At 34.9% G+C, this 25,581-nt stretch overlaps 1 protein-coding gene across 3 annotated transcripts in view; it reads right to left on the bottom strand.

Moving 5' to 3' along the window:
• CSMD3 (CUB and Sushi multiple domains 3) overlaps positions 1-25,581 on the bottom strand; it is a 592,443-nt gene that overhangs the window by 255,487 nt on the left and 311,375 nt on the right. For all 3 annotated transcript variants that reach the window (XM_071421704.1, XM_071421705.1, XM_071421706.1), the window contains one exon: positions 818-1,000. In XM_071421704.1, the coding sequence (XP_071277805.1) occupies positions 818-1,000 (183 nt within the window). The remainder of the gene's footprint in view (positions 1-817; positions 1,001-25,581) is intronic.

Below are 25,581 nucleotides of genomic sequence, written 5' to 3'. Positions count from 1 at the left end.
AGTGCCCTTATCATTTGTTGTTCACACAGAGGCACAAGAAATTAAGAAGCCTCAAAGAGATGAGATGTTTTGTTGTTATCAGGATAACATATTATATTCAATAAACTCAGCTGAGCCATATTAAATTGAGTTGCAGAGATGAAAGCAACTGATTGCACTCTGAATATATTTGATCCATACTATTTAGTGGAAAAGTTAAGGTAGGTGCTGCCAATAAGTATCACAACCTTGTATATACCTGTGCTATATAATACAACTTATGCTATGTAGTGCAAATGTTTTACTTATGCTATATAATGCAAATGTTTTACTTATGCTATAGAATGCTGCTGGAAGAGAGCTATAAATATTTATGATCATTTAAGTGCTAATAGGTATTTATATAAAATACATGGGGGAAATGTAAATAATTTAAACTCTTGATTTCAATTCTGCGACTTCTAATCTGAGGAAATATATTAAAATTTAATACTGGCTATCAAAATTGTATCATACGTAATTTACATCATCAAATCAACAGAATCCTTCCAAAAAAAAAAAAAACAATAATAAGTCTCTATATCAAAGCACATAAAGAGAATTGCTTTAAGACTTGGTATTAGAAAAAAAAATGTTTTAGCAGTTTTAGAACCTGTCCCTTGGGCATGTACATTAGGCAAACCTGTTAAGAAAAAGTAAATTCATCCTGTCAGGGGAGTTAATAGCATTTTACTAACTCTGAAATCAATCACGCAAATAATTACCCATAATTATTACCCATAAGTAAAGCTTATCACAATGCCTTAAAAATAATAAGAAGAAAATATGTGGTACATACAAATACAGATTGGTATGTTTGCAGACCACTGGTTGTTTTCTTGGCAAATGATAGATTTCTCTCCAATTAATTCAAATCCAAACTGACACTCAAACCTTAAAACATCACGATTAGAAAATCCGTCCCCTTCTCTAATACCATACAATGGTGTTCCAGGATCCCCACAGCTCTCTTTTTCAATTTCTGTTGAAATAAATAAGGAATTTATTCATAGAAGAATAAAACAAACTTGCTGCATGTATATGCTGACATGTAAAAAATTCTAAGCAAATTAAAATGATCTACATAAGAACAGCTGTCAAAATGCACCACTGAATCTGATTCTATACCCCAGCTTCTTAGGGAGGAAATTCTCACTTAGGAAGTGGGTGGTTGTGTTGGGCTTAGTTGTTGGCTACAGCTCAGCCACTACAATGGCTTAGAAAGATCAAAACTCTTTGTGTTTATAAAATACTTGAAAATTAAAGGATATGAGGAAAAGTATTTCTGCCCTATTTTATTTCATAAAATTTTAAACCATAATATCATTAAGTAAAATACTGGTAGTAGAACATGAACACTTAAAATTAGAGAGAGACACTAGTTCCCCAATGTGTGAACACTGTCCATGTTGCAATACAGTTCAAACTGAGGTACCAATGACATGGCATATAAGGGAGTGGTGGCACCAAAAGAATTGCCCACAGCAAAAAAAGGAGGCTAGACATAAATAAATATACAAATTTATATACACATACATTATGAAAACATATGCAAAAAATAATTTCTCTATAGTCAAATAACATTTTACCTCAGTAGTTTTAACAGCAAGGAATCTGAATGATTACTAATTCAAAAAATATTAGAGCTATGATAGTCTCTCAAGCTGCATCCTGTTTTGAACTTTCAGTGGTTACAGGCATGGAAGGATCTTCTAAAAATTTACATGTAATGACAGCAACAAACACCCCTGTACCATAGTTTGAGGTTTTCTCTTTAAAGGTCTTGAAGCCTTTTCTCTTTTTCTCACATTTCCATATATGATCGTTTGAGTACAAGGTAAAAACAGAATAGCAAGTGTTTTGATTTTAACTCAAACAATTTTTCTAGGGTAATATTTTCAGCAGCATGCACTTGATTTCTCAAAGCTTTCAGATATTAAGATTCTAAATGCAATTAAAATGTGACACGAAGCAAATAAAGACCATTCAATTTTCACAAGAAACTGAAAAAGAGTTGAAGATTATCTAAAAATATATTCCACTGAGTTTTGAAAGTCTTTATTAGTCTTTTTGGATAAATAAAACTCAAAAACAACAAAAGAAAACCATCTAATAAAAAGCACAAAAAACCAGGAACACTTCTTTTTGGTTTATTTGTATTTTTTTTCCAAGCAGTTTTAGAAATTGAGATAATTTCTATTATAAAATTGATATAATTTACTATTTGATATAATTTACTATTATAAAAGCAAAAAAACCCCCAGGTTCAATTTATTCTGAGATTACAAACCTAAAAAAAAAAGAAAAAAAACAGTTACAGCTTTCCTTAAGAAACAACAAAAGCTATCCCAAAGAACACACAAACTCATTCTCTTGTCATCAATTTTCATGGGACCGTTAATGTCAGATCTACAGAACTGCTCAGTTTTTTAACTGCCAAAGAAATATAAAGTTTTCCTAGACTGTCCTGGTAGATAATACTATCCTAAGTGTCTAAGTCATTTCATATTTCATTTGGGAAAACAAAGATATTCTATACACAAATGAATTCTATAAACTAGTTCTCTAGCAAGTGACTACACCATGTACCTTACTGTAGTTTTCTCAAACAATGTATAGTAAATGTAGGCAGTAAATGTATTTATATCTACTGCAATTTACTCTCTTTTGGGTCTTCTATTCTGATGTACCTGGGCAAGAGATTCCATGCTTTTTTCTAAAATTTGTAAGGATACAAAGCTGACCGAAACTATCCCTTTTAGGACTTAAAGGAACTGTTCTGCATTCAAAAAATTATTAGGCAGAGTAAAATCATTTACAGGAACTAGTTGGAAAAAAATTATATGTGATTGCTGTATTTGAGAGATGACATCCTGTATTTGAGAGATTACATCCATAGCCTTATGCTGAATTTCCTTTCATAAACAAAATCAAGTTGAACAAATTGTTGTATGAATAATGGGTTTAAATTAATTAAACCATCCCTAAACCCCATTTGTATTAATTTAAATTTATAGCAAATATTTCCTTCATTACTATTAAAACTTTCCTGGATGGATTGCTTGCAACACTTTTATACACTTTCTAAATTTTGTATTAGCATCAGTTCATCTCTGAATTTAAAACAGACCATTTCTGTCATTACTTAATTTTCCACAGGAGCAGAAATAATTTGGTTTGATTTTCTGTTTTGTTTGGGGTTTTGCTGCTGTTTAGTTGTTTGGGTTTTTTTGTTTTTTTGTTTGTTTTTTTTTTTTTTTAATTAAAGTGCAAATACTTAGATTTTTTTAGAAAATGTCAAAAACCTCTCTTTAGAACAGAGAGGAAAAAGCCAAGCAGATTCCTGGGCTTTTGTCAGATAATCACATTTTAAATAGCATGATTTTAGGAAAGTGTATTGATATTTATTTTAATTCACTAAGGAGTAAATTAAAATCACATTTTTTACTGCTAGTTCTACCACTTGTGTTTCAGCTTCCCTGCACTACCTATTTTGTTTCAAAACTTCCTAAGCAGTTAGGTTCTGAGCCTGACAGAGCCTCTCTTCGTGAAAAACTCACACTAGTCCCTCATTGTAAATAATTCATTCATGATAAACAGAAATAATTTACTGTTGTTTTACAATTAGCAGTAAAACAGTAAATTTTCAGACAGCTTAATTATTAATGCCATAATTAAAACATAAAAAACCCCACAACTAAAAAATTGGAAATTTCAGTTGAGGCACCAAATAGTGAAGAGAAGGAGAAGGTATATGGGCTACTCTTCAGGAATATAACTTGAATGCCTATCAATAAAACTGCATGTAAGAGTCCATTGCTTAGTGTATTTGTTGGACTAAAATATTAGTAATTCTTATGCTCTCTTTCATGTAATGCAGCTGTAAAAAAAAGGTGCCATTCACAACAGAAATTGTTATAGAGTATACTTTAGTTTACAAACACTATTTCTGTAGTATATTAGTCCAAGTAATTGGAATAAGTTTATTATATATTTCAGCTACCTTGAAAAGTCAAAAGTAAATTTGTTGGTTAAGCACATTTTTGTATTTTATTTTATATTTTGGTTACTTTGTAGTGTTACATATTGGTTTTTGATCTCTTTTATGGTTCACTCTGCTTTTTGAGATTTGCACTTCATGTTAGCTACAATGAGATGGCTAGGATGGATATTTGCTTTCCTGTGATCATTACCACTGTGATACAAAAGATAAGTATTGCTATTTGTGCCTAAGGAAAAAACATCACCTTATGATAATATTATTTCTGATAAATAATCCTTATTTCCTTTGTAGCCTTATAAAAAGGGGAAATAACCTCTACCCATAAATAAAATTTGTTAAATATGTTAACAATGAATCAGGCATATTTTGTGTTTTAAGTTTTTTGAGATAGAAAACAAATCCATTTTTGTTTTCAGAAATGATTTCACAAAGGACAATAACAGTAAAAGGAGGGATGATTTCTGGTGATGTTAGAAAGCCATCTTTTTTAAAAAGATAAACTCCTGCCGAAACTATTTAGGATACTAAGTTTGAAAAAAAGCAATTATCCTAAAAAAATCTATACAGTTAGAAGTTTCACAGAACTGAATTAATTTAATAATTGCCAAAGAATTCTAACAAGAAATATCTAGAAAATATATCAGGTTAAGGGAAGACTAAAAGAATAATATAAAGAAAATTAAGATAACCATCTCCTTTCATTTTAAATTATCCTTACATTACTTTTGTTTATCTCACTGAAAGATTTTGCATGTTTCCAACCAGTGATGTACTGAAGGGAGAGCCCCAGGTTACAATAGCCCCCAGTGTAGCAAGATAGGAATGTTGTTTTTTTTTTCCTTTTACCCTTCTCTTTGTGTGAAGGACAAGCCCATTTTGGAGGTGACTAAAGGGGGCCTTGGGGAAAAGAAATGGTCACTTACTACACAAATGCATTTTGACAGAAATGCACTGGAGTTAGGGTTTGAAGAGGTAACTTGTCTATCTTTCCATTCCTGTAACTCAAGAGTGAATAAAAGATAAGAATGTGATTCCTATAAGGAAAAAAATTTTGAAAGAAAAGAGATCACTGGTGCACTCTGGAAAAGTGCAATACTGAAGACTTGTTATTACTTCAGCAGAGATTCAAAATCTGTAGTCCTTCAGGGAAACACCAAGCAAGACCAAACATTCTTTACTTTAACAACATCTCAGAATAATGCTCATTATTTGTTTTACTGACTGCATCAAAGGAAATATGACATGCAACTAGATTTGTTTAGTCATTAGTAAAAGAGCATTTGAATTCATTATATAGTATATTTTGAAAGAATACTGGATGAACTAAACACTAATATGTGAAAAGAAAGTTCAAGTATGTAATTCAAAAAGATAAAACTTGCTGTTTGATATTTGAATTCTTTATGCAAAAGTTACAGGCATTCACCACCATATATTGACACACTGACATTTTTCAAGATAATGCATTAAAAATTTATGTAATCCCACCTTGAAATACCATGGTATCTACAATTTATATACACATTACTGAATACATATATCTAACTTAGTTGTGAAATTGTTGTGCTTATGTTCCCAATACAGGATTTTCTTATTCAAAAATTTAGAAAAATATAACATCATATATTTCACAGAATCACTGAATAGGTAAGGCTGGAAGGGAGCACAGAGAATCATCCAGTCCAATCTCCCTGCTCAAGCAAGGCCATCCCAGACACATTGCCCAGGATTGGGTCCAGACAGTTCTTGAATATCCCAAATAAGGGAGGCAATTTGTATAATTTTGCTTGCAAAGGCCAAGGAATCAGTGTTAGAATAATCATCTTTAGGTTTGCAAGCCAAGGTTTTGATAGTGGAAGGACTGTGCCCCTGAAAGGGACCCATGGCAGATCACATTGAAAAGAGCTGCAGCCTGTGGGAAGAGCCCACACTGGAGAAGTTTGTGGAATTCTGCCCCCCATTGGAAGGACCTCATGCTGGAGCAGGTGTGAGGAGTCCTTCCCCATGAGGAGGAAGCAACAGCAGAGACGCTGAGTGATGAACTGAGCAGTCCCCATTCCCTGTCCTCCTGTGCCGCTGAGAGGGAGAAGGGAGAGAATTCTGCAATAAAGTTAAGGCCAAGAAGAAGGGAGAAGTGGAGGGGGGGCAGGGGGAAAGTGTTTAAACATTTCATTCTTTATTTCTCATTCTCCTACTCTGATTTTGATTGGCAGCAAATTAAATTAATTTCCCCAAATCAAGACTGTTTTGCATCCCATGGTGACTGGTAATTATGGCCTTATCTTAACCCATAAACCTTTTGTTATGTTTAATCTCCCCTGTCCTGCTGGGGAGTGGAGTGATAGAGCCACTTTGGTGGGCACCTGGCATTCAGCTGGAATCAATCCAACATATAATCTATTTTATCCTGAAAAATCAAACTTAAATATTAAGGAGAAAAGGCACAGAAAAAGCAGAAATCGGGAAAATAAAAATTAATTACTTATGAATGAAGAACATATACATTTCTCAGTATAAACCAGGATAATAAACAATGTAAATTACACCATGTGTCTTCATAGTGTGCATACTCAAAAAACATAATCTTAAAGACATGTAGCAGACAAACAGTTTTGGACAAATTTCAGCAGTCTTAGATGATTCTTACCAATTTACATGGTAATAGATTGGAGATTGGTTACATTTATTTGTAATAGGGTTTAGGTATCTGTAAACAAACAGAAATTTGAATCATTTAACAGTCCTTCTCCTAAATATTATAATATTTGTATGTATCTTAAAATAAAAGAGATAGCTTTGTGTATTACCTATTACTATTAAGTGTGAGTACTTTTATAAATAAATGATGGAAGTTCATTTGTGAAAGAATAAAATGTCTATTTCCATGTGATTTTCAGTTGTATTTTAAAGGTTATCAATACCCTTCTTTCCTTCTAATGATCAGATTTTTATCTACAGATTCCAGTCCTGGGAAATCCAGATATATAAAAAATCTGTTTCACCTTAACCACTATTTTTACCCAGAACAACTAGTGTGATTTTCTCACCCTCAATTCTGACCAGAATAGGTTTTATATTTATTTTATATTTATATACTTTTTTCCTTCCTTTTTTGCCTAAAAGATAGGAAATAAGAATCTTGTGTAATATGAAGTGGGGCTACTTTTTAGCAATTGGCAAGTGTAAAGATAAGGAATGAATCTTGCAGTTTTTAAATACAAACAGAATGGAATGATGCCTGTAGCCAAACTATGAGAAAACTCCATCTGTGCCTGACTGCTCCAGGTGAGACACCCATTACAGTGTTCCAGCACCTTCTCTGTGGTCCTGGGTCCCTCTACAGAAGAAACAGGTATGCAAAGGGAGGAAAGGAGATAACAAGGAGGATTTAAGCACACAGTCTTTTCCCTATATGAATTCATGAGATGTTTTGTCTATAATGTGCTATACAGAACAGCCGTTCTAGGGTATAGGGTCAGTTCTATTCTGCTCAAATTCTATGGGGAGAAAAGAAATCTATAAAAAAAGAGTTATTATTTCCTTACTATGTAGGTGGTGATAACTTTCTACGCCCTTGCTGAATTGTGCCAGTTGTCAGGGTACTTCTCATTTCCTGATCGTATAAATTGATGAGCCAGAATGTGATCATTTCACAAAGAAAAAAATTGAGATAATAAATTAAAGGAGGATAATTTTTCTAATGAAACTCATAGGAAAGTCAGATGAAGATCCTCTGAGAATGAAGTAAGAAAACAATGGCAGACACCATTAAAAGTAACATTTTAAGTATATCACAATCACTCAACATTTCTAGTAAAAAGAAAACAAGTTACAGCCATTCTTCATGACAATAGACTTTTCAGAGGGACAGCAGATATATCAACATGATTTTTATTCCATCATTTATCTGAAGTTTTCTACTACTACCGTAATATATTTCATGACTACTTTCTGTTATATATTTTAGGTACTTATAGATTTCATGGACATACATATTTCTTCTCTTCTTATTCAGGATTGTGTTCCATATCTAAAGTTGAGTTATTTACTAGTCAGCCAGAAATAAGCTGGCCTGGCTTTAAATAATAACCATATCTCCAATAAAATATGTTACTCGCTTAATTTAGATTTAGAAAACAAACTGTTATGTAGAACTCTATCCACACAAACAATTTAATCACACCATGAGACTTCTCATTCATATAAAAAATGAACAAAAACTGGAGTATTTCCTAAATTTTTGTTGAAATACTTCTGAGGCATAATCTTTAAGGAATTTAGGGATTTTAGAGGAGCTGAGGTTTTAGTTAGAGATAAGCTTTATTGGAGTTAAAATAAATGGGTAGGCCTTGATGAAGTTAGGACTTAGTGGTTAACTAATAATTGATTGCTTGTCAACATAATGTTTGGTTAGCTGGGTTTATAATGAAGAATATAGAAACTGACAAATAGCTTTTAGGAACATATGACAATTGTAGGCCTCCTCTGTTCTGAAACGGGGAATGGGAGTTCTACCAAGGGTTCATTTGTCACATTTGCGTTGAAAAGGCAGAAAGGTCAGAACGAGGAAGACTTCATTTACTTCCTCATTTTGGGACCCCTCCTCATGAAAGGGACCACTGACCTATTTCAAGGAACAAACTATGCATGCTTAACTAATTACCATTCAAAGCGGGGAATGGGATGTACCAAAGTTATGAATATGTATTTGTATTTTGGGTATTCAATACTTGTATAGATAAAAGGACTCTATAATCACCTGTAAATTGCAGTGTGTATTTGGGAGCTATCCTGTACACTGCCTGGCTGTCACAATAAACTTACACTTTCTAACTTTAAACTGTTAGAGAGTCTTTGTCCATCACAGTTGGATATCGGTACTAGATATCTGTATTTTTAATAAATCACTTCTAAATCAGTATCTTGTTAATTCCATATTTGCTTGCAAAAACAGCTGGTATTTTATCTCTTGAAGAATTTCAGTTAAAGTTGAGAGAATTAGCAACAATGTTTGTATTGAATCTATGCTGCCTCAAGAGATTTCTGTTGCCTTCATAACTATACTGTCCCAAACCCTGTCACTATGGTCTTCCTCCTTCAGTCATATTGAAGTCATACTTCCTTTGTTTCAGTATAATTTTGATGTGATGATGCATGCCAAGAGAGACATTGTGTTCTTCTGAAACTGCAGTGTGTATATGTATCTTTACATTCCTGTCTGCCTCTTCAATCCCCTTTGCTTCCCAAACACTAGAGCTTTTAATCAATCACACATTTCTTCTTCAGCTAGTCTCCCTCTACCAAGAACCAAGACAATGGGATGGAAGGAGGCATATTATATTTGCTTTCATTATGCAGCTAATTCAATTTGAAGCAACTACATTGGGGCATAGTTAACTAATTCAGGATGACTTTTCCTCAATGTACCTGACTTTAGCTGGACCAAAGATGGATCACTGAATAATTTGAAGAACATTTCATGTAAGTTTTTAAATTTAAAACTTAAAATGCAGTTTGACATTCTGGTGTGCGATATCACATAGTTAAACCTCAAAAAAAAAAAAAGTAGTTTTGTTAAAGAGAAAAAATATCTATGAATTTCAGCAGTTCTCCCTTAGTATAACTTTTAGTAGCAGACAACTACATTATTAGCTTTCCTTATGGAACTATAGACCCTAGACAATCTCAATGAGGAATAAATGGAAAAATAATAGTAAGGAATTTTATGTAAGTCTGCAATCCTTTACATGAACAGTTTCAATGCAAATACATGGAACATCCCTTAGAGCAGTAGTTACTGCTTGACCTGTCAAAAGGAAAAAAAACAATGTGAATAGGTAGCCACCATATGCAGAAATGTCTGAATTAATTTTCAAGGTAAAATTAAGACTAAAATACATTTATTAGCAGTTAGACAAATTCTATAATTTCTGTGTCTGAATCATCTTTATTTAAGTGGTGGGGACTTTCTCATTTTAAAAGAAGACTGGGTTTCTTCCTTAGACTAAATAAAATGTAAGCATTTTGTTAATCATCCTAAAGAGATTGAGCTGTAGAGAATGTGTTTCTTTGATGTTTACAAAGTATTCTAGGTTGTGATAAGAACATGCAATACCCTGCTTTAATAATATGAGTAACAGGAATGTCATTTGTGTCATTGATGATTTGACTAAGGCCTTTCACTCCAGTTTAGAAAATCTTTGGGAAAACAAAATGTTTCACTGGACTAAATCGCTTCCTCTCCAACTGTCAGCATGCTTTCAAAGAACATATAAACGAAAATTAACTAATTCAAGGAATATTTTTCTGGCAATATGGAAGTCAGCATTGTACAGATAATTTTGATCCTTTTGCTATAAATAGTGCTCTTCTTTTTCATCTTTAATGGTAAATGACAAAAGTCCAAAGCCAAGACTGTTGAAGCTAATATCAAGAACGTATCTATGATACCTACAGAGTTGGTCTGTGACAACAGTGAATCTATTTGCAGCTAGTATATTATCTGTTGACCCTTTCAAATCTATTGATCAAGGCAACCTGCACCAGCTCTGCAACTCTTCTTTAATGGCAATCAATAAATTTGTCCTCTGATACCTTTCATAATGGTTCCACGTTCTGAATATACATGTGACTATAGATCACTACCAAGGTTTTAATTTGGTAGCAACTTTATTGTCATTTAAACTTTTTCAGTTTTGCTGAGCTAAACATCTAGTCGGGATGTAAGACTGTCAGTTCCACCTTGCTTTTGCCTTTTTTAGAAGGTCATGGAACAGAGCAAAAAGGAAAGTCTCTAGAGAAACAGTTACCAAGACTTATTTATGTGCCTTGCTTTCTTTCCCAAGCTTCTGGTCCCATGATACTTCAACCTACTTCTTTCTAGTTCAATCAGTTATTCCCTTCTGAGATCAGGCAACTATATCTTTCCAAAAGGAGGCTACAATAAACTAAAACCAAACACACAAAAAACCCCAATCCCAAAACACAGAATAAATACTGTTCTCTGGCAAACACACACACACACACGCAAACACACACACACACACACAACAGTTCCCAGATCAATGCAATGAACATAAAGCAGGGTTTGCTCCAAAAGTAATTTAATACATTTGTACTGGGCTTAGACAACAATGTTTTGGTAGTCAGGGGTCTGCAGAAGTGACCTCTGTGAGAAGAGGCTGCTCCCATGATGGGCAAAGCCAGCTCCAAGAAGGACCTACTTCTGGTCAAAGTTGAACCCACCAGAAACAATGGTGGTGCCCTTATAATAACATATGTAAGGGTAAAATAATGCTGCAAAGCAACTGTGACAGAAGATCAATAAAAATATGTGAGAAACAGCCCTGCAAACATGAAGGTCAGAGAAGGAAGCAGAAGAGGTGCTGCAGGTGTCAGAGCAGACATTCCCCTGCAGCCCGTGGTGAAGGTCACAGGGAAGCAGTCTGTCTGTCTGCAGCACATGGAGCTCTCTGCTGGAGCTGTGGATGACCCCACATAGCAGCAAGTGGATAAGCCCTGAAAGGATCTGCAACTACTGGAGCAGTCCATTCCCGAAGGACCACACCCCTGGAAAAGACACATGCTAGAGCAGCTCTAAAAGAACTACAGATGATGTGAAGGACTCCACACTGAATCAGGGAAAGAGCATGAGGAGGGAGTGGCAAAGACCAAGTGTTAGCTGGCCACAATTCCCATTCCCCATTCCTGATCCACCCTTACTGCCCAGGTGAAGGAAAAGTTAGAAGAGATTGGAATAAAGGAGTGGAATCTGGGAAAAAAAGAGGCAAAGGAAATTTTTTAGTTTTGTTTTCACTTTTCACTTTCACCCTAACCCTAACCCTATCCTACTTTGTTTTTATTTGGCAATAAATCAAATTAAACTTCTTTTAGTTAGGTCTGTTTGTCTATGGCAGTAACTGGTAAGTTATTTTCCATTTTCATTTCAACCTATGAGTTTTTTCATCTTATTTTCTTCCCTTGGTCTGCTGAGGAGGGGGAGTGGGAGCAGCTTCATGGACATATTGCAGTCAGCCAAGGTTATCCAGCACAGAGATGCATATAAATTTCATCTAAACCTGGCTGTTGAATGTAGACTTTTTCCAGGTTGCAAATGGAATGCTCTCACACCCCCTACACCTCAAAAAATAAAGTAATAATAAGAGACAGAAACCTTGCTAGGAGCTCTGATAAGACTGCAGCTCGGACTAAGCTCTTGGGGATTTCAGTTTCTGTAAGCTAAATCCTCTTAAACAAGAAAGTAAGCCTATGCAAATCATAATTTTACAAACTGAATCTGGTTAGATATCCCCTTGCCAAATTTCAGGTCACCGATTCAATCTGCAAGAAAGTCAGAATTTATCAAAAAGGTTATCAGGGTTTTTTTTGTTTGTTTGTTTTTTACTGGTCACAATGGAATGAATTTTCCTGAAATCATGGTATTTAAAGATACTAAGTGTTTTGCTTGAATTTACTCATAATCATTTCAAGTGAGATAGCCATCGAGCACAGATAACTTCAGCCCAAAAAACCAGTTAAAGTTCGGAGTTTCTAAACTGTAAAGAATAATTAAACTAGTTCTTATCTTACTTAGGAAATTATGATTCAACCTCAAAGCAATGAATTGGTTTTGCCAATAATATGTTTTATTGTTTCACTCTCTATTATGGTTAAAATATACAAATCAGAGAAAAGAGTTTATTTGCATATGGATAGGATTAGAATAAATAAAATTTAGACAGGACTTCCCCCTCTATACCAGAAAGATTACCACTGTGACTGTGTCCAATCTGTAATATTAAAATATTGGAAAAAGGCCGATGTGAGGATGAGAGTAAATTTTTCAGTCCATGTATTGAAATAAATTTACCTATAAGTTTCATGTGATCTGCTTTAAGTGCATATTTCCACACAAAATAAAAGACTAAGAAATACCTAAAGAGCATGAGAGGAAAGTATAGCATTCCAAATTGCATGTACATCCAATTTAATATTAAATTTTAAAGATAAAAATCAATAATGACTGAACCTAAAATTGTGGCCTCTAAATTATAAAGATACTTAATGGATTGTATAATGCTTTTCTAACCTATAAGCTTTAGATCAACTACAGGACACTGAACATAACCATGTAAAAAAATATTGAAGCACCTCATTTCTTCCTCTTGTTGTTTTTTCTTTCTCATGTCCACCCTCTTGCTGTACTGAACCTGGACTGAACCTTACTGACAGCTTATACAACTTGGAATATAAATAGTGATGTTATTTATTGAAACAGAAATATAAGAGAAATTAGGATCACAGAAAACAAAAGGACTGATTCAGACTGATTCAAAACATATTCAATTACAATAGTTCAATTATAATAGTTCATTAACATTTTAATTTTCCTTGATACACAATAAAATGTCTTTGTTTTAGGTCTAATGACCTCATTTTTCATAGTCTCTATTAATGGAATTTCCATTCAATCTGATAAGAAAGAGAAAATACAGTTAATGTAATTCAGGAAATATCAAGCTAAGCCATTCTATGTTACTGAGAAAAAAATGTATTTAAAGGACTTATGTCAGAGAACTTGAAGATGCAATAATTTTTATTCAAATTGTGAATACATCACTTGATAGCTGAGTTGACAGGATTCAAGCAAATGACAATGGGAATAGCCTGATGGCCATAAAGTTTATTTAGGCTGCCTGTTACCATTTTCATTTACTTACAAAACTAAAATACAGATGATGAAGTGAAAAAAGTGAAGTTAAACAGCACTTAGAAATCTGTTATCTTTCTCAGAAGCTTCATTGATTTTGAAGCAGTGATAAATATTATGAGTCAAGAGAGCAACTATAGTTTCTTGTTTACTGTTTCTGACTCAAAGAGCATGATTTCCTGGCAAGGTAGTCTAACAATCTTGCGCCACTCTGCTGTAACGCTATGAGTACAGCATGAGTTTTCCCCACAAAGTAGATGGAGATAATTATAGATTTATTATTCCAAGTGATATGCCCGCAAATAAAATACACATGGGCCTCAGCAAATCATCAAACTCTTAGAACAAAACAGCAATTATGCAGCAATTACTCTCATTGTCAGAACTTGATGTTCAACCTGAAGCTGATAAAAATTGTTATTTACTTTCCAATCTCATGCAAGACCTATAGCTTGCACTGCCTTTACAATCTGCTCCTTTACATTATCATATTTAGTGAAAGTTTTTAACTAGCACTATAGGAAAATTTTATCATGAAACACTTGATTATTGCCCTGCCATAAATGGTCATAAAATAGTACTTCTTCCACTACATCATCTGCTATGCTATATTTCCACTCTTCCATGTATTATATTAAAAAGAGCCCATAGTTTCAATGATTGAAAGATGACCTCCTTAGCACTGGACAGTTTCCTGAAAATAAGAGTTGTTCCTGCAAAAATGTCACTATGCTACTTTTAAGCTAATGCAGAGACTGAAAACATCACAAGACATTTAAAAGAAAGCTTACAAAACAAAAACTCAGAGAAAATATCTTGAAAGACATTTACTACAAGTTGGTGTTCTACAGTGTCATAGGCTTCGTGTTAAATTACACATAGGAATTTCTTCCTCCACTAGAAAAAAACTAGGAAATCAATAAATATTCTTACATTAGAAATTGTTTTTTAAATGTGCCTAATAATTAATAAAGGTGAATAATATTTATTTCCAGCCTTAAAACTTAAGTTACAGTGGAGTTAGGCTGCTGAAGGTCAGCACAGTGACATTAGGTAAAGCAGTAAAAGAATGCTAACACTAAACTAAAACTGAAGATGTGCATGTCATGAGAAAATATTTATGGAGATTCCCACAACACAAAGTAAAATAAACATAGTCGTACTTTATCCTAATGTAACACAAATGTTGTGCAGCAAGTTTTAGGCTAGGCTTCTGTAATACTCACTAAGTGCTACAATAGAGCATTTTAAAACTTTTTTATGGAAGAAAAAAAAAATGTATTGCATGATTTCACCTGCAGTGAAATAATCAGCAGCAGTATAGTTTGGTATGACAAGAATCAGAAAATTATTTACTTCCTCTATGAGCTCATGCTTTTCAGAACAATGAAAATTTTTCCTGTATATTTCTCTTCCAGGAAGGAATTAAATCCTCTCTTAGCTATCACTTTGGTGCACATACTCCAAAGAGAATTGTCTAAGAATGTAACTTGAGGACAAGCTGTTTTCTGGCGCAGCAGAATAAACTAATCTCAGTTTTGACATGGAAAAATCTCAGGAGAAAAAAGTGCAAGACAGACTTTCTACACCAAGAGTAAGCAGTGTAAAGTATATTGGGTATGGCTGGAATGGAGTCACCTTTCCCCACAGCAGATCTTATAGGGCTGTGCTTTATATTGGTAGCTAGAACATGTTGATGACACTCAAGTGTTTTGGCTACTGCTAAGAGGTCCTGATAAAGCGTCAAGGCTGTCTCTCCAAACAAACTGAAGTTGGGGAGTTCAACTTGCCAGATGTTAACTGTGAACACTACACAGCTGATAGAAACAGGTCCAGAAGATTCCTAGAACACCTGGTTGATAATTTCTTGATACAGGTACTAAAGGAGGTGACCAGGGAAAATGTTCTCTTTGATTTGTTGCTTATTAATAGAGAGGGGCTCTGTCAAGATTTGAAGAGCACAATGAACTGTCTCAAGTACTGTCAAAGATAAGCCACCATAAAATAAGCCACCATGCAGGAATTTAGGCACAGATTGCAAACAGGAAGGCATTAATAGCAGACCTAACAGAGGAGAAGGTTTGGAATTAACACACAGGACAAAATTCTACTGTGCAAACTGTGGGAAAAGCACAGATGGCAACAGATGGCAAGAAGATGCCAGACCTGGTGAGGCAGATCTGGGTAACCTGTCTGGACAAAAATTCCCACCATGTCAAACTGTGAGAAAGTAAGCAAGTCCTTATACACATCAGCCAAAGCTGTGGGAACAGCATTTACACTCTGTGGATACCTGGGACTCAGACTGTATAAAAATGCCTCTCCCTCCCTCCTCCCCTCCCCCCTGAGAAGACCAGAAGAAGAAGGGCTGATGAGATGCTGCAAGAACCAGGTGGTGGTATTTTTTGTTTATATACTCTCTACCTCTCTTCTCCCCTTCTCTCCTCCTTCCCTCCCTCCCTCCCCCCAACTCTGTCCTCCACTCCCCTTCTCTTCCCCCTACTCTTTCCTTTCCCCTCTCCCCCCTTCCTTTCTTCTCTTCCTATGTATCTTGCTACCCCACATTTATTGTTAAGTAAAATCTGTACTATTGACTTTGGGATGTGGTCTTGTTTGCACCCTAATTCGGGCAGAGGCATCTCTTAATAATCTTACCCTAACATTATTTTGGGGTCAGAAGTGGGATCATAACAGGTTCACGGGTCAAGCTGTGATTGATGACCATATTTGCTATAGGAAATAAAGCAGTTGGGTTTATAATCTCCAGTGGCTGGAGGAAATCTGTCAGGAAAAACTTCACCTCTGGACATAAGAAGAGCAGATGCTTTTGAAGCTGCTGAAATTCATCAGTGCTGGTCACTTTTTAAAAGCCACCTCCTTAGTGCACAGGAGCAGGCAATTCCAAAATGTCAAGCAGGCAAGGCAGAGAGCTCACTTGGATGAACATGGATCTTCTGGGGTTCAGGTGAAAAAATAAAGTGTATTGCCTGTGAAAGCAAGGTCAAGTTACATAGGAGGAATACAGAAAGGCTACCCTCTACTGCAGGGAGAAAATTCATGTTGCCAGAGCTCAATTAGAGCTGAATCTGGCCAGAACTATGTGGGACAGTTAAAAGAGTTTTTTAAAATTCATTGATAGCAAAAGGTAGTGAAAAATAACATCATCCTGTTGTAGCAAGAGGATCACCTGAAAAACGGGTATCGACAAGACAGGGATGGCCAATGTTTCCTTTGCTTCAGCCTTAAACACTGGTTATGGGTTATGGACTTCCCATCCATTGCCCTGAGCTGGAGGAGCTTGACTGCGAGTATGATAAACTCCCAGTGAACTCCAAACTTGTGTGGGATCTGCTGCTCCATCTTGATCCCAGCTGGATTCATCTGAGAACACTCAAAGAAATGACTGATGTCATGGGGAAACCTCTCTAAGTGATTTTTGAATCTTCTTAGGAACCTGGAGAGGTACCAGTTGACTGGGAGCTGGCTAATGCATCCCAGTTTTTAGGAAAGTCAAGAAGGAAGACCCTGGAAGCTACTGTCAGTCTCACTTCAGGGCCTGGTAAAACTATGGAGAAGACTGTTCTGGGAGTTATTGAAAAACACCTGAAGAACAACTAATTTGGGAGGAGCAAGCAGAAGCTATTAGGAAAATGTGTTACTCCTTGATATTGTAACTGTAAGCTTGGTCTGAGAAATAAGCATTCAGGCAAACTAACAGATACTACAGTACAAAGAAAGCAGAATTCCTTTGGCCTAAAGGTTACTGCCCGGCAAGAAGATCAGTATACTGATAGTTAGGTATTAAATCTGTACAACAAAAAAAAAAAGACATAAAGGATTATTGTAGGGAAAATGTGGATGGAATAAATTTATTTATAGCAGTTTCTTAAACACTAGTTTTATGGATGAACACAGTTTTATTTATGTAAGTTACTCTTGTTCAAAGAGTTAGACTATAGCTTGAGATGAAAATTTTTGAGATATTTTCTACAGGGAAGAGAAACTAACTAGTAAAATGTCCTTCTAGACACCTGGAGACAAGAGCAGACTGTTGCAGTTAAAAATGTGATGAGGAGAATCTAAGTTGGAGGTTGTGATGTGATATAAATGTTAACACCATTAAATGGATAATAGCAATTAACGTATAACCCTGGAAAGAATGAACAATTTTAACATGTGGTCATCTCTCATGAGTATTTAATTTTTGGAGTGTTTAGGTTGAGATCCTGGTGCCTGAGCAATAAAAAATAACAGAAAATTACATGAGAGATAAAAGGCATCACCTAATATTGCAGTTTGGTTAGGAGCAATAAAGCCTGAGTTGTGCATCATGCAATAACAAGTTACTACAGTAGTTTTGCCACTAATTCTGATTTATTCTTATCCCATTTTCTCCACATATGATGGATGCTAGGATATTTTTTTTTCTTGAAGTGGAGAAGAAAGTATTACAATTTTTACAATTACAATTATTATTATTGTTGTTATCATTAAAAAAATTATATATATGTTAAAACTGATAGAAAATAATTGTGTACTTATTTCAGGCTTCAAAAGACTGTGCAGTAAATAAGGCAAAGACCAACACTTGAATGATGAACTTAAAAATATTAAACAGCTGCCACATACTCAAGACACCATTCATCCAATGCAATGAAGGAGGCAGGGAGCCTAAGGGAAATACTGTGTGACTGTGTAATTAAAGACTATGCTAATGAATTTGTGCACAGAGACTCAATTAAGCTTTCATGAGTAACTTACATACTGACACTTCTTAATTTTTGAAAAATCAACTTTGCAGAAAGACTGCCCCCTATAAAACCCATCCACTGTTTTTTTTAATCCAATCCACTCCATAGGTAGGTTAAGTAAAGACAGAAATGTCACATATTGTTTGAATAAACTTTTCACCTCTATCACACTATGTTTCACTAGTAGTTTTTGAAAGCGAGTTACTGCAGCACAAACTGACTCAGAGGTCTAATGATAAACAGATTGTGAAGAAGTCCTAATTCCAGCACAGTGGAAAAGGATCACTGTGACCTGTGCTGGTGCATCACTCAAACATCACCCATTCAGGTGCCAAAATAACATAGAAGTCTCGAGAGAATAAACAGGTTTTGGATTCATGCTTTTCTTTCCACAGAATCAGCTCTGATTTATAAAATAGTACTGGGTATATGAGTTATCTCTTTACTAAAATTAAGAAGTCACTTTAAATACCTCAAACCTGTAATTATGGACTCTGTCAGAATATTCTGACTCTGTCAGAATATTAATTAAAATATTAATTACATTTGAGCCAAATTTTCTAAACAGAAATAAGATTTTTTTTAAATCATGAAAGAAATAATTATGTATCAGAAACAAATCTCAAATGTCTGAATTTTAAGAAAAGAAGCACACAGCCAAGCTTTCTTAGGTTTAAAAATAGAATTTTTTTGTGACAGTTATCTAATGAAGAAATGGTCTTGCTTTCAAAATACTGTTATTCAATTAGATTTGTGTATGCTTATGTTAGGTATTAGTCACTCATCTAGTTAAGGCCTACAAAAGAACAATGTTTTGATAAAATAATTTTCTGGGGTTTCCCTATGCTTTTTTATGGTCAATCCTATTCAAATACTTCTATCAAAAATAAGCCTTAAAGATTAAAAAGATCAGAAAAAGATGAGCAGTTATCAGATAAGGCCTGCTTAGATTTTGTAGTCATGTTTTCTGTTATGTGGCAGGATATTACCAATTAGGATATTGCTCTTTTTAATAGTTCTAAGGACTTAAAGAGCGCAGTTGCCTCTCTCAAAACACTGTGGAGGCCACAGAAGGAACTTGCCATAAAATAAGCCACCACAGCAGGAACTTTAATGAGCCCAGAAGGGAGAAATTTGCAACATGAAGATGCTGATTCCAGGCCAGACAGAGGTACAGTCTGGTTAATACATCCTGGTTAATGTATCCAGACAAAAGTTCCCACTGTGGCAAATGGTGAAATAACAACTCGTACAGAGAATCACAGAATATCCTGAGATGAAAGAGGCCACGAGGACCATTGACTGCAACTCTTCAGTGAATGGCGCATACAGGGATTGAATCCACAACCTTGGCATTATTAGCACCAAGTATACCTGGAACCTGGACTGTATAAAGGTGTTACCCCCAGAAGAACAACTCTGGGAAGCCCACCACTGAGAAGCCCAGGGTGAAGAAAGGATGCTGCTGGATCCATGGGTGGTAACTACTGTTTGTATTTTTGACTTTGGCATTTGGTCTCATTTGCATCTCAATTTGGGCAGAGGCATCTCTCACTAATTGGATCATAACAATAGTTTATGGGGAGAAAGTAGATACCAAAACTACTGCCAGAATATTTATTTTAACTTTAACTTGTGCTCTCAGGATTTTTTAAGTGAATGTGATATTTATTGATGTGCATAATGTAGTATAGACAGTCTCTGCAGTCATGTATAAAATGTTTACTACAATAGGACAAAATCTCCCTTATGGTCCACCATTTGAACCCAGACTGACTAAAAATAAAGACAAGTATTGCTGTTACTTTTCAATGATAGGCAGAATCCAGTTGTTAATTTTTTTCAGAGAATCCCAATTTTGCAATAAAGGTTGTCAGGCAAGACAGTTACCATGACTAAGATCTGTCAGAGAGCCACCACAGTTTTTAACTTTTCCATGTTTCCATGGAAGTTAAGTAGATTAAGTAGATTACTTTATAAGAAGGACATAGGAGATACTTTGAAAATTATGCAGTCTACAAACCTCCTTCATTTGCTAGAACTGCAAAATCATGGATCATGCATATTTCAAAGCAATAACTAAATTAAAATTGTGTGCCTAATTTTTGAGCTACCACAGAACATAAAATCATTTGGACCTACAGTAAGAATCGGAGGAAAAAAAGTGTGACATAATTATCTCTACATCATTCCTGAAATTTCAAGATCATTAACATTTGTGACAGTCATGGAGCCATGACAAGGAAATTAAAAGCAGACAATGACCCCAAAGAAAAAGTAGGGAAAAGCATATAAAAAAATGAATTCCAACAAATAGCATGTGCCCCTCTTCAACTTACAAACAAAACTACTCTCCTCATGACCACCAAGAAAGATATTTAAATTCAGATAATTTAGACTTCCTTGCATTCCTTGGAATTCCTTCAAGTGCCTTTACTGTTTCTAGTTATTTGAAACTCATGCACAAAAAATAACAGATTTAAAACCAGCCAGAAAACATCAAGTGCTGAGGATTGCATTAAAGTTACACTTTATGACATTCTGTTAAAATGAGTTTTATTTGTGACAGCTCCCTATAATTTCTAGATATAGAAGCTAAAATGGGGATTCCCAAGTCTCATTGAATTACATTCACTGGCCCAGGAGGCAGAGTGTAAACTGGGTTTGCCATGGGTTTAGGGACTAAGAATATACCATGTATATGTCCACTGTCATCCAATGGAAGCCTGAAAATGAATTAAAGAAATAGAAAATGAAAGAATTAGAGAAGGAAATACATAATATTCTCATAAGTTAGCCTCAATGTCACTTACAAATTCTGCAAGATATAATTCCATTCCCTTTTTGAAGACAAGTGTTTTAATGAAGCTGGTAAAAGAAATAAGAAAGGTCCTTTGTTGAAGGGAACCTCTATGGAGAGAAAGGAATCAAATTTGTGACTCTTTGTGTTCTACAGCTGGAAACTGTTTTGCCTATTTGAAGACTGACAAGTATTAAGAGAAAAATCACAGGTCAGATACATTTAATCAGATGCCAGTTTCTCAAAAGCAGGTTCAGCCAGTCTAGCTGAAAAAAACTATATTCCTACACATTTATTTGATTTCATAAATGCAAACTCATGATTGCAGTATTGAACAGACCAAACTTTCACTTGAAAGGTCTGAATAATGTAAATGGCAATGGAATCTCCAACAAGATTAGGAACCCCTTAGCCAGAAAAAAAATGTTCACTTCATCAATAATCAGCTCACTTCTAATACTGAAGTAATGGTGTAAGTGGTGCTTAAACATAGAAAAGTAGTAAAAATGAAATTACACTGGAAATCATGAAAAATTAGAAGTATAAAGAATGACACTTATTTTTGGATCCTTTCAGAAGAGATCTAATGGGATGTTACCCACACTTAATTATTTCACTAAAACACCCAGTAAATATCAGTTCTGCAAGATAGCTGGACATGGAACACTTCTCTACACAAAATGCTTTTTGTTCACCTTGTCACCAAATAGCCTTGTGGCTATTCCATAGCCACATTATGATTTTGAGAGGTTGTGTTTTACTCTGGGGTGCCACCCCTGCTTCTCAATAGGCAGTTTTATGAAACTGCTCAAGATGTAAATTTGATTGTTCACACCAACTCCATTATTTTAGGAGAGTTAACTTTCCTTCACACTGACCCTCACTTTCTACCAATAGTTTTAATGAAATTACAGGAATTTGAAATTAGGTCTTAAGTCAAATGTTCATTATTTCTCTAAAACTTAGTCTTCCACTAAATATTTCCTTTCACAGAAAAATTCTGAAGACAAGTTGCCATAAAAAGCTGAAAAGGAGCTAAAACCCAACAAAAGAGCTATCTCATTTTATCCTTTAGTCAAGTCAGCTATCTCATTTTATCCTTTAGTCAAGTGACTGAAGCACTTATATGGAAACTGTATGTATACATGCATTTCACTGAACAAAAGAAACTTGGATACGAAGTACATTTATACTTGAAATACACTAAAGCGAACTGCTCATTAAAGAGGTTTCTGTAGCAACAAAACCTAACATTTTTGAAACACATTCATTTCGTAAGTACTTCAAGTATATTACTGGTAGTTCAATAATGGTGGAAGAGGTACAGGAGTAATATGAAATTGCAGCTTCACTGGGCCCAGATCACGCCATGTTGCTATGATTTATCTTCACTACCAACTTGGATCACAACACAGTACCAAAATCTTCTTGATCTTCTTTACCTGCCCCGAGTAAATCAGTCTAGGATTCAACCATACCCTAAAATTTTGACAATTTTATAAAAGGAGCATTTAAGTCTGGCAAGAATGCTACTTGAAATGCTCCAGAAAAATAAAATAATATAACTAATGTGTCAGCAAACAACAAGAAATCTTCCCTATTTACAATAAATGTGGCTTTTCAAAAATATCATAACTAGTAGAAAAAATGGGAAAATTAAAGTTTTTTAAAGTAAAGTAAACAAATGCACATCATAGATGACAATAAGTACCTCCTTTAGCACAGAAATAGTAGATTCAAATACATTAATTTTGACTGTGTTAACAATTGAAAACTAGAGAGAGCAGTGCTGACTTTATGATCATGGGCATAAAGCCAACCAGAATTCAATGGAAACAAAATTATCTTAGGTAATTATCTCATTGTTGTGTCTCTCCAAATATCTTAGGAATAGCCCAATTTGGGCAAAATCTAAATCTTTAGGTTTCTCTTTCTTTTTGAATTACTATCTAAGTCTGGGCTTCCCCCCCCCCACCCCTCCCCACTTGGTAAATGAAAGGTATAGCTAAATCTCATATTTTAAAATAAAGATGAGGTGTTAAGTTTTTTCAGTAGTATTGGTCTCACTGGAAACTGGAGGCTTACACTGAGGAGGACTGGAATGATGATCATTTTGGTCAGGTTAGTTCTGACTTGCTAAACAAAGAGACAAAAGGAATAAGCTAGTTTTGTTCTGGCCGTCCATACATTACCTGCACAAAGCTTCACACTGACAGAATATAATACCTTTCCACTTTCAAGTCTTATTAGACTAATATTTGAATGAAAGTATTTACTCCAGAATTTAGCTAACAGATGGTTCTGCTTTAGCAGACATACCTATGAAAGAAGAGGGCATCTGTAGGAAGAACTGTACTCAGCATTGGTGAGGCCTCACTGCAAGTTCTGCATTCAGTTCTGGGCCACTCACTTTAAAAAGGACAATGAGGTGCTGGAGTGTGCCCAGAAGAAGACAACAGGGCTCTTCTAAGGCCTAGGAAATATGTCTTAGCAGGAATGGCTGAGGGAGCTGTTTTTGTTTAATCTCTGAGGAGGCTCAGTGAGGAGCTCATCACTCTCTAGAAGTACCTGAAAGGAGGGTGTAGCGAGGTGGGGCTGGTCTCTTTTGCTGTGCCTGCAGTCACAGGACCAGAGGAAATGGTCTTAAGTTGATATAGGGGAGATTCAGAGTGGCTATTAGAATAAAAAAATTCACTGTTAGGGTTGTCAGGTATTGGAATAGGTTGCCCAGGGAGGTGTTGGAGTCACCATCCCTGGGGATGTTTAAGAGGTGTCTGGATGTGGCACTGGATGATCTGGTTTAGCAGTTCAGTGCTTGCAATGATAGTGCTGAGTGAACAGTTGGATTGGGTGATCTCAAATGTCTCTTCCAGCCTTGATAATTCTATTCTAAGAAAATGTTGTCCTGGCATGGAAGGTAATAACTAGTTACTACTTAGAGAACAGATAGAACAAAACTCTTAACAATTGAGAACATGCCTCAAATGTAATGATTTTAATTATGGTTCACATGTCTAACCAAATATCCTAAATACAGCCATTGTAAAATTATTGCAAAAGACACTTTAAAATAAACTATAGAAATAATGGAGAAAAGATTTCCAGGACCAGTCAGCTGGGTAATAAGGCCATGTTAAAGCAAATTAATTTTATAATCCTTAATAAATGGTTGAAGAGATCAAATCTAGAAAACTTCCAATCACTACTCTATATCTTTATATGATTATTTCTAACCTACAGCTGCATTTTGGATAGATAAACAGAAAAAAAAAACCATGATACTTGTAGAAAAATCCACAAATTAAAACCAGTTTTAAGTACTCCTTAAAACAAGGGTGGAAGTGGGGAGGAAAAGCAGACAGTTTGAAAAAGGCATTGACAATCTTTTTTCAACTCCCTGCTTGGTAATATGAGCATATCACCAATAGGTGTGGGACCTAAAATTGTTGAAAGTGAATAAAATTTGACCCACCATCTGTTTTTCTTAAAAACAGACAATTAACAATTTAATTGACTTGGCACACTATATATTACAGTACATATGTCACACTAGATGAGGTGATTTGGTTTCTACAAAGTTGTAGAAAAGGTGCCTTGAAGCTTTTAGATTATGCTTATTTGTTGGTTGTAATATTTTAGAGACCCTTTTTTATTTTGAGAAAAAACTATGCCCAGGGCCTAAATTCTGTCATGTGCAGCTTTTAGTCTTTTTAAATGCAATGCTAAAGTAGGAAATAATGCACCATACCGCTATGCCAAATGTTATTTATTACACTGTGTCTGCGCTTTCATTTTATGAAGCCTGGGGCTGGACTGTCAGATTACAGGTGTCCTTTAGGTTGAAATAAAAAGTTAACAGTAGTAATTGCCATGTTAACTCAATACATAGTGTATTCACTACTGCCAAAGTATAAGGCATTTTCCCAGATTATAAGTACACTAACACAATGTACATTTTCAGGATAATTTTTGATTTAATTTATCTATTTCTTACTATACATTTAAGTGGTTAAGCTTAGGGAGAAAAATAACCAATTTTAGGAGAAAATAATATTAGCACAGTACACTCAAATAAACAAATTACAATGCAGTATCTTCAGATAGCCGTAGTGCTCAATGGCTTCTATCATCAGATATGAAGTTATTTTTTAATCTAAATATGATCTACAAATGTCATGTAGAAAGCAACCATAACACTTATGGTCTAAGGGGTTTTCTTAATACTTTTTACAGTTAGACTTATGATAAGATTTATTATTGCACCTATGTCCATAACCTACAGATATTACATTCATATCTG

The sequence above is a fragment of the Agelaius tricolor genome, unplaced genomic scaffold (genome assembly GCF_023055355.1).
Source record: "Agelaius tricolor isolate 1412-34295 unplaced genomic scaffold, bAgeTri1.0.p SCAF_2, whole genome shotgun sequence".
In the NCBI taxonomy this organism is placed as follows: Eukaryota; Metazoa; Chordata; class Aves; order Passeriformes; family Icteridae; genus Agelaius; species Agelaius tricolor.
The sequence above is the reverse complement of the archived record's forward strand: the minus strand, read 5'-3'. Positions and strand labels throughout refer to the sequence as shown.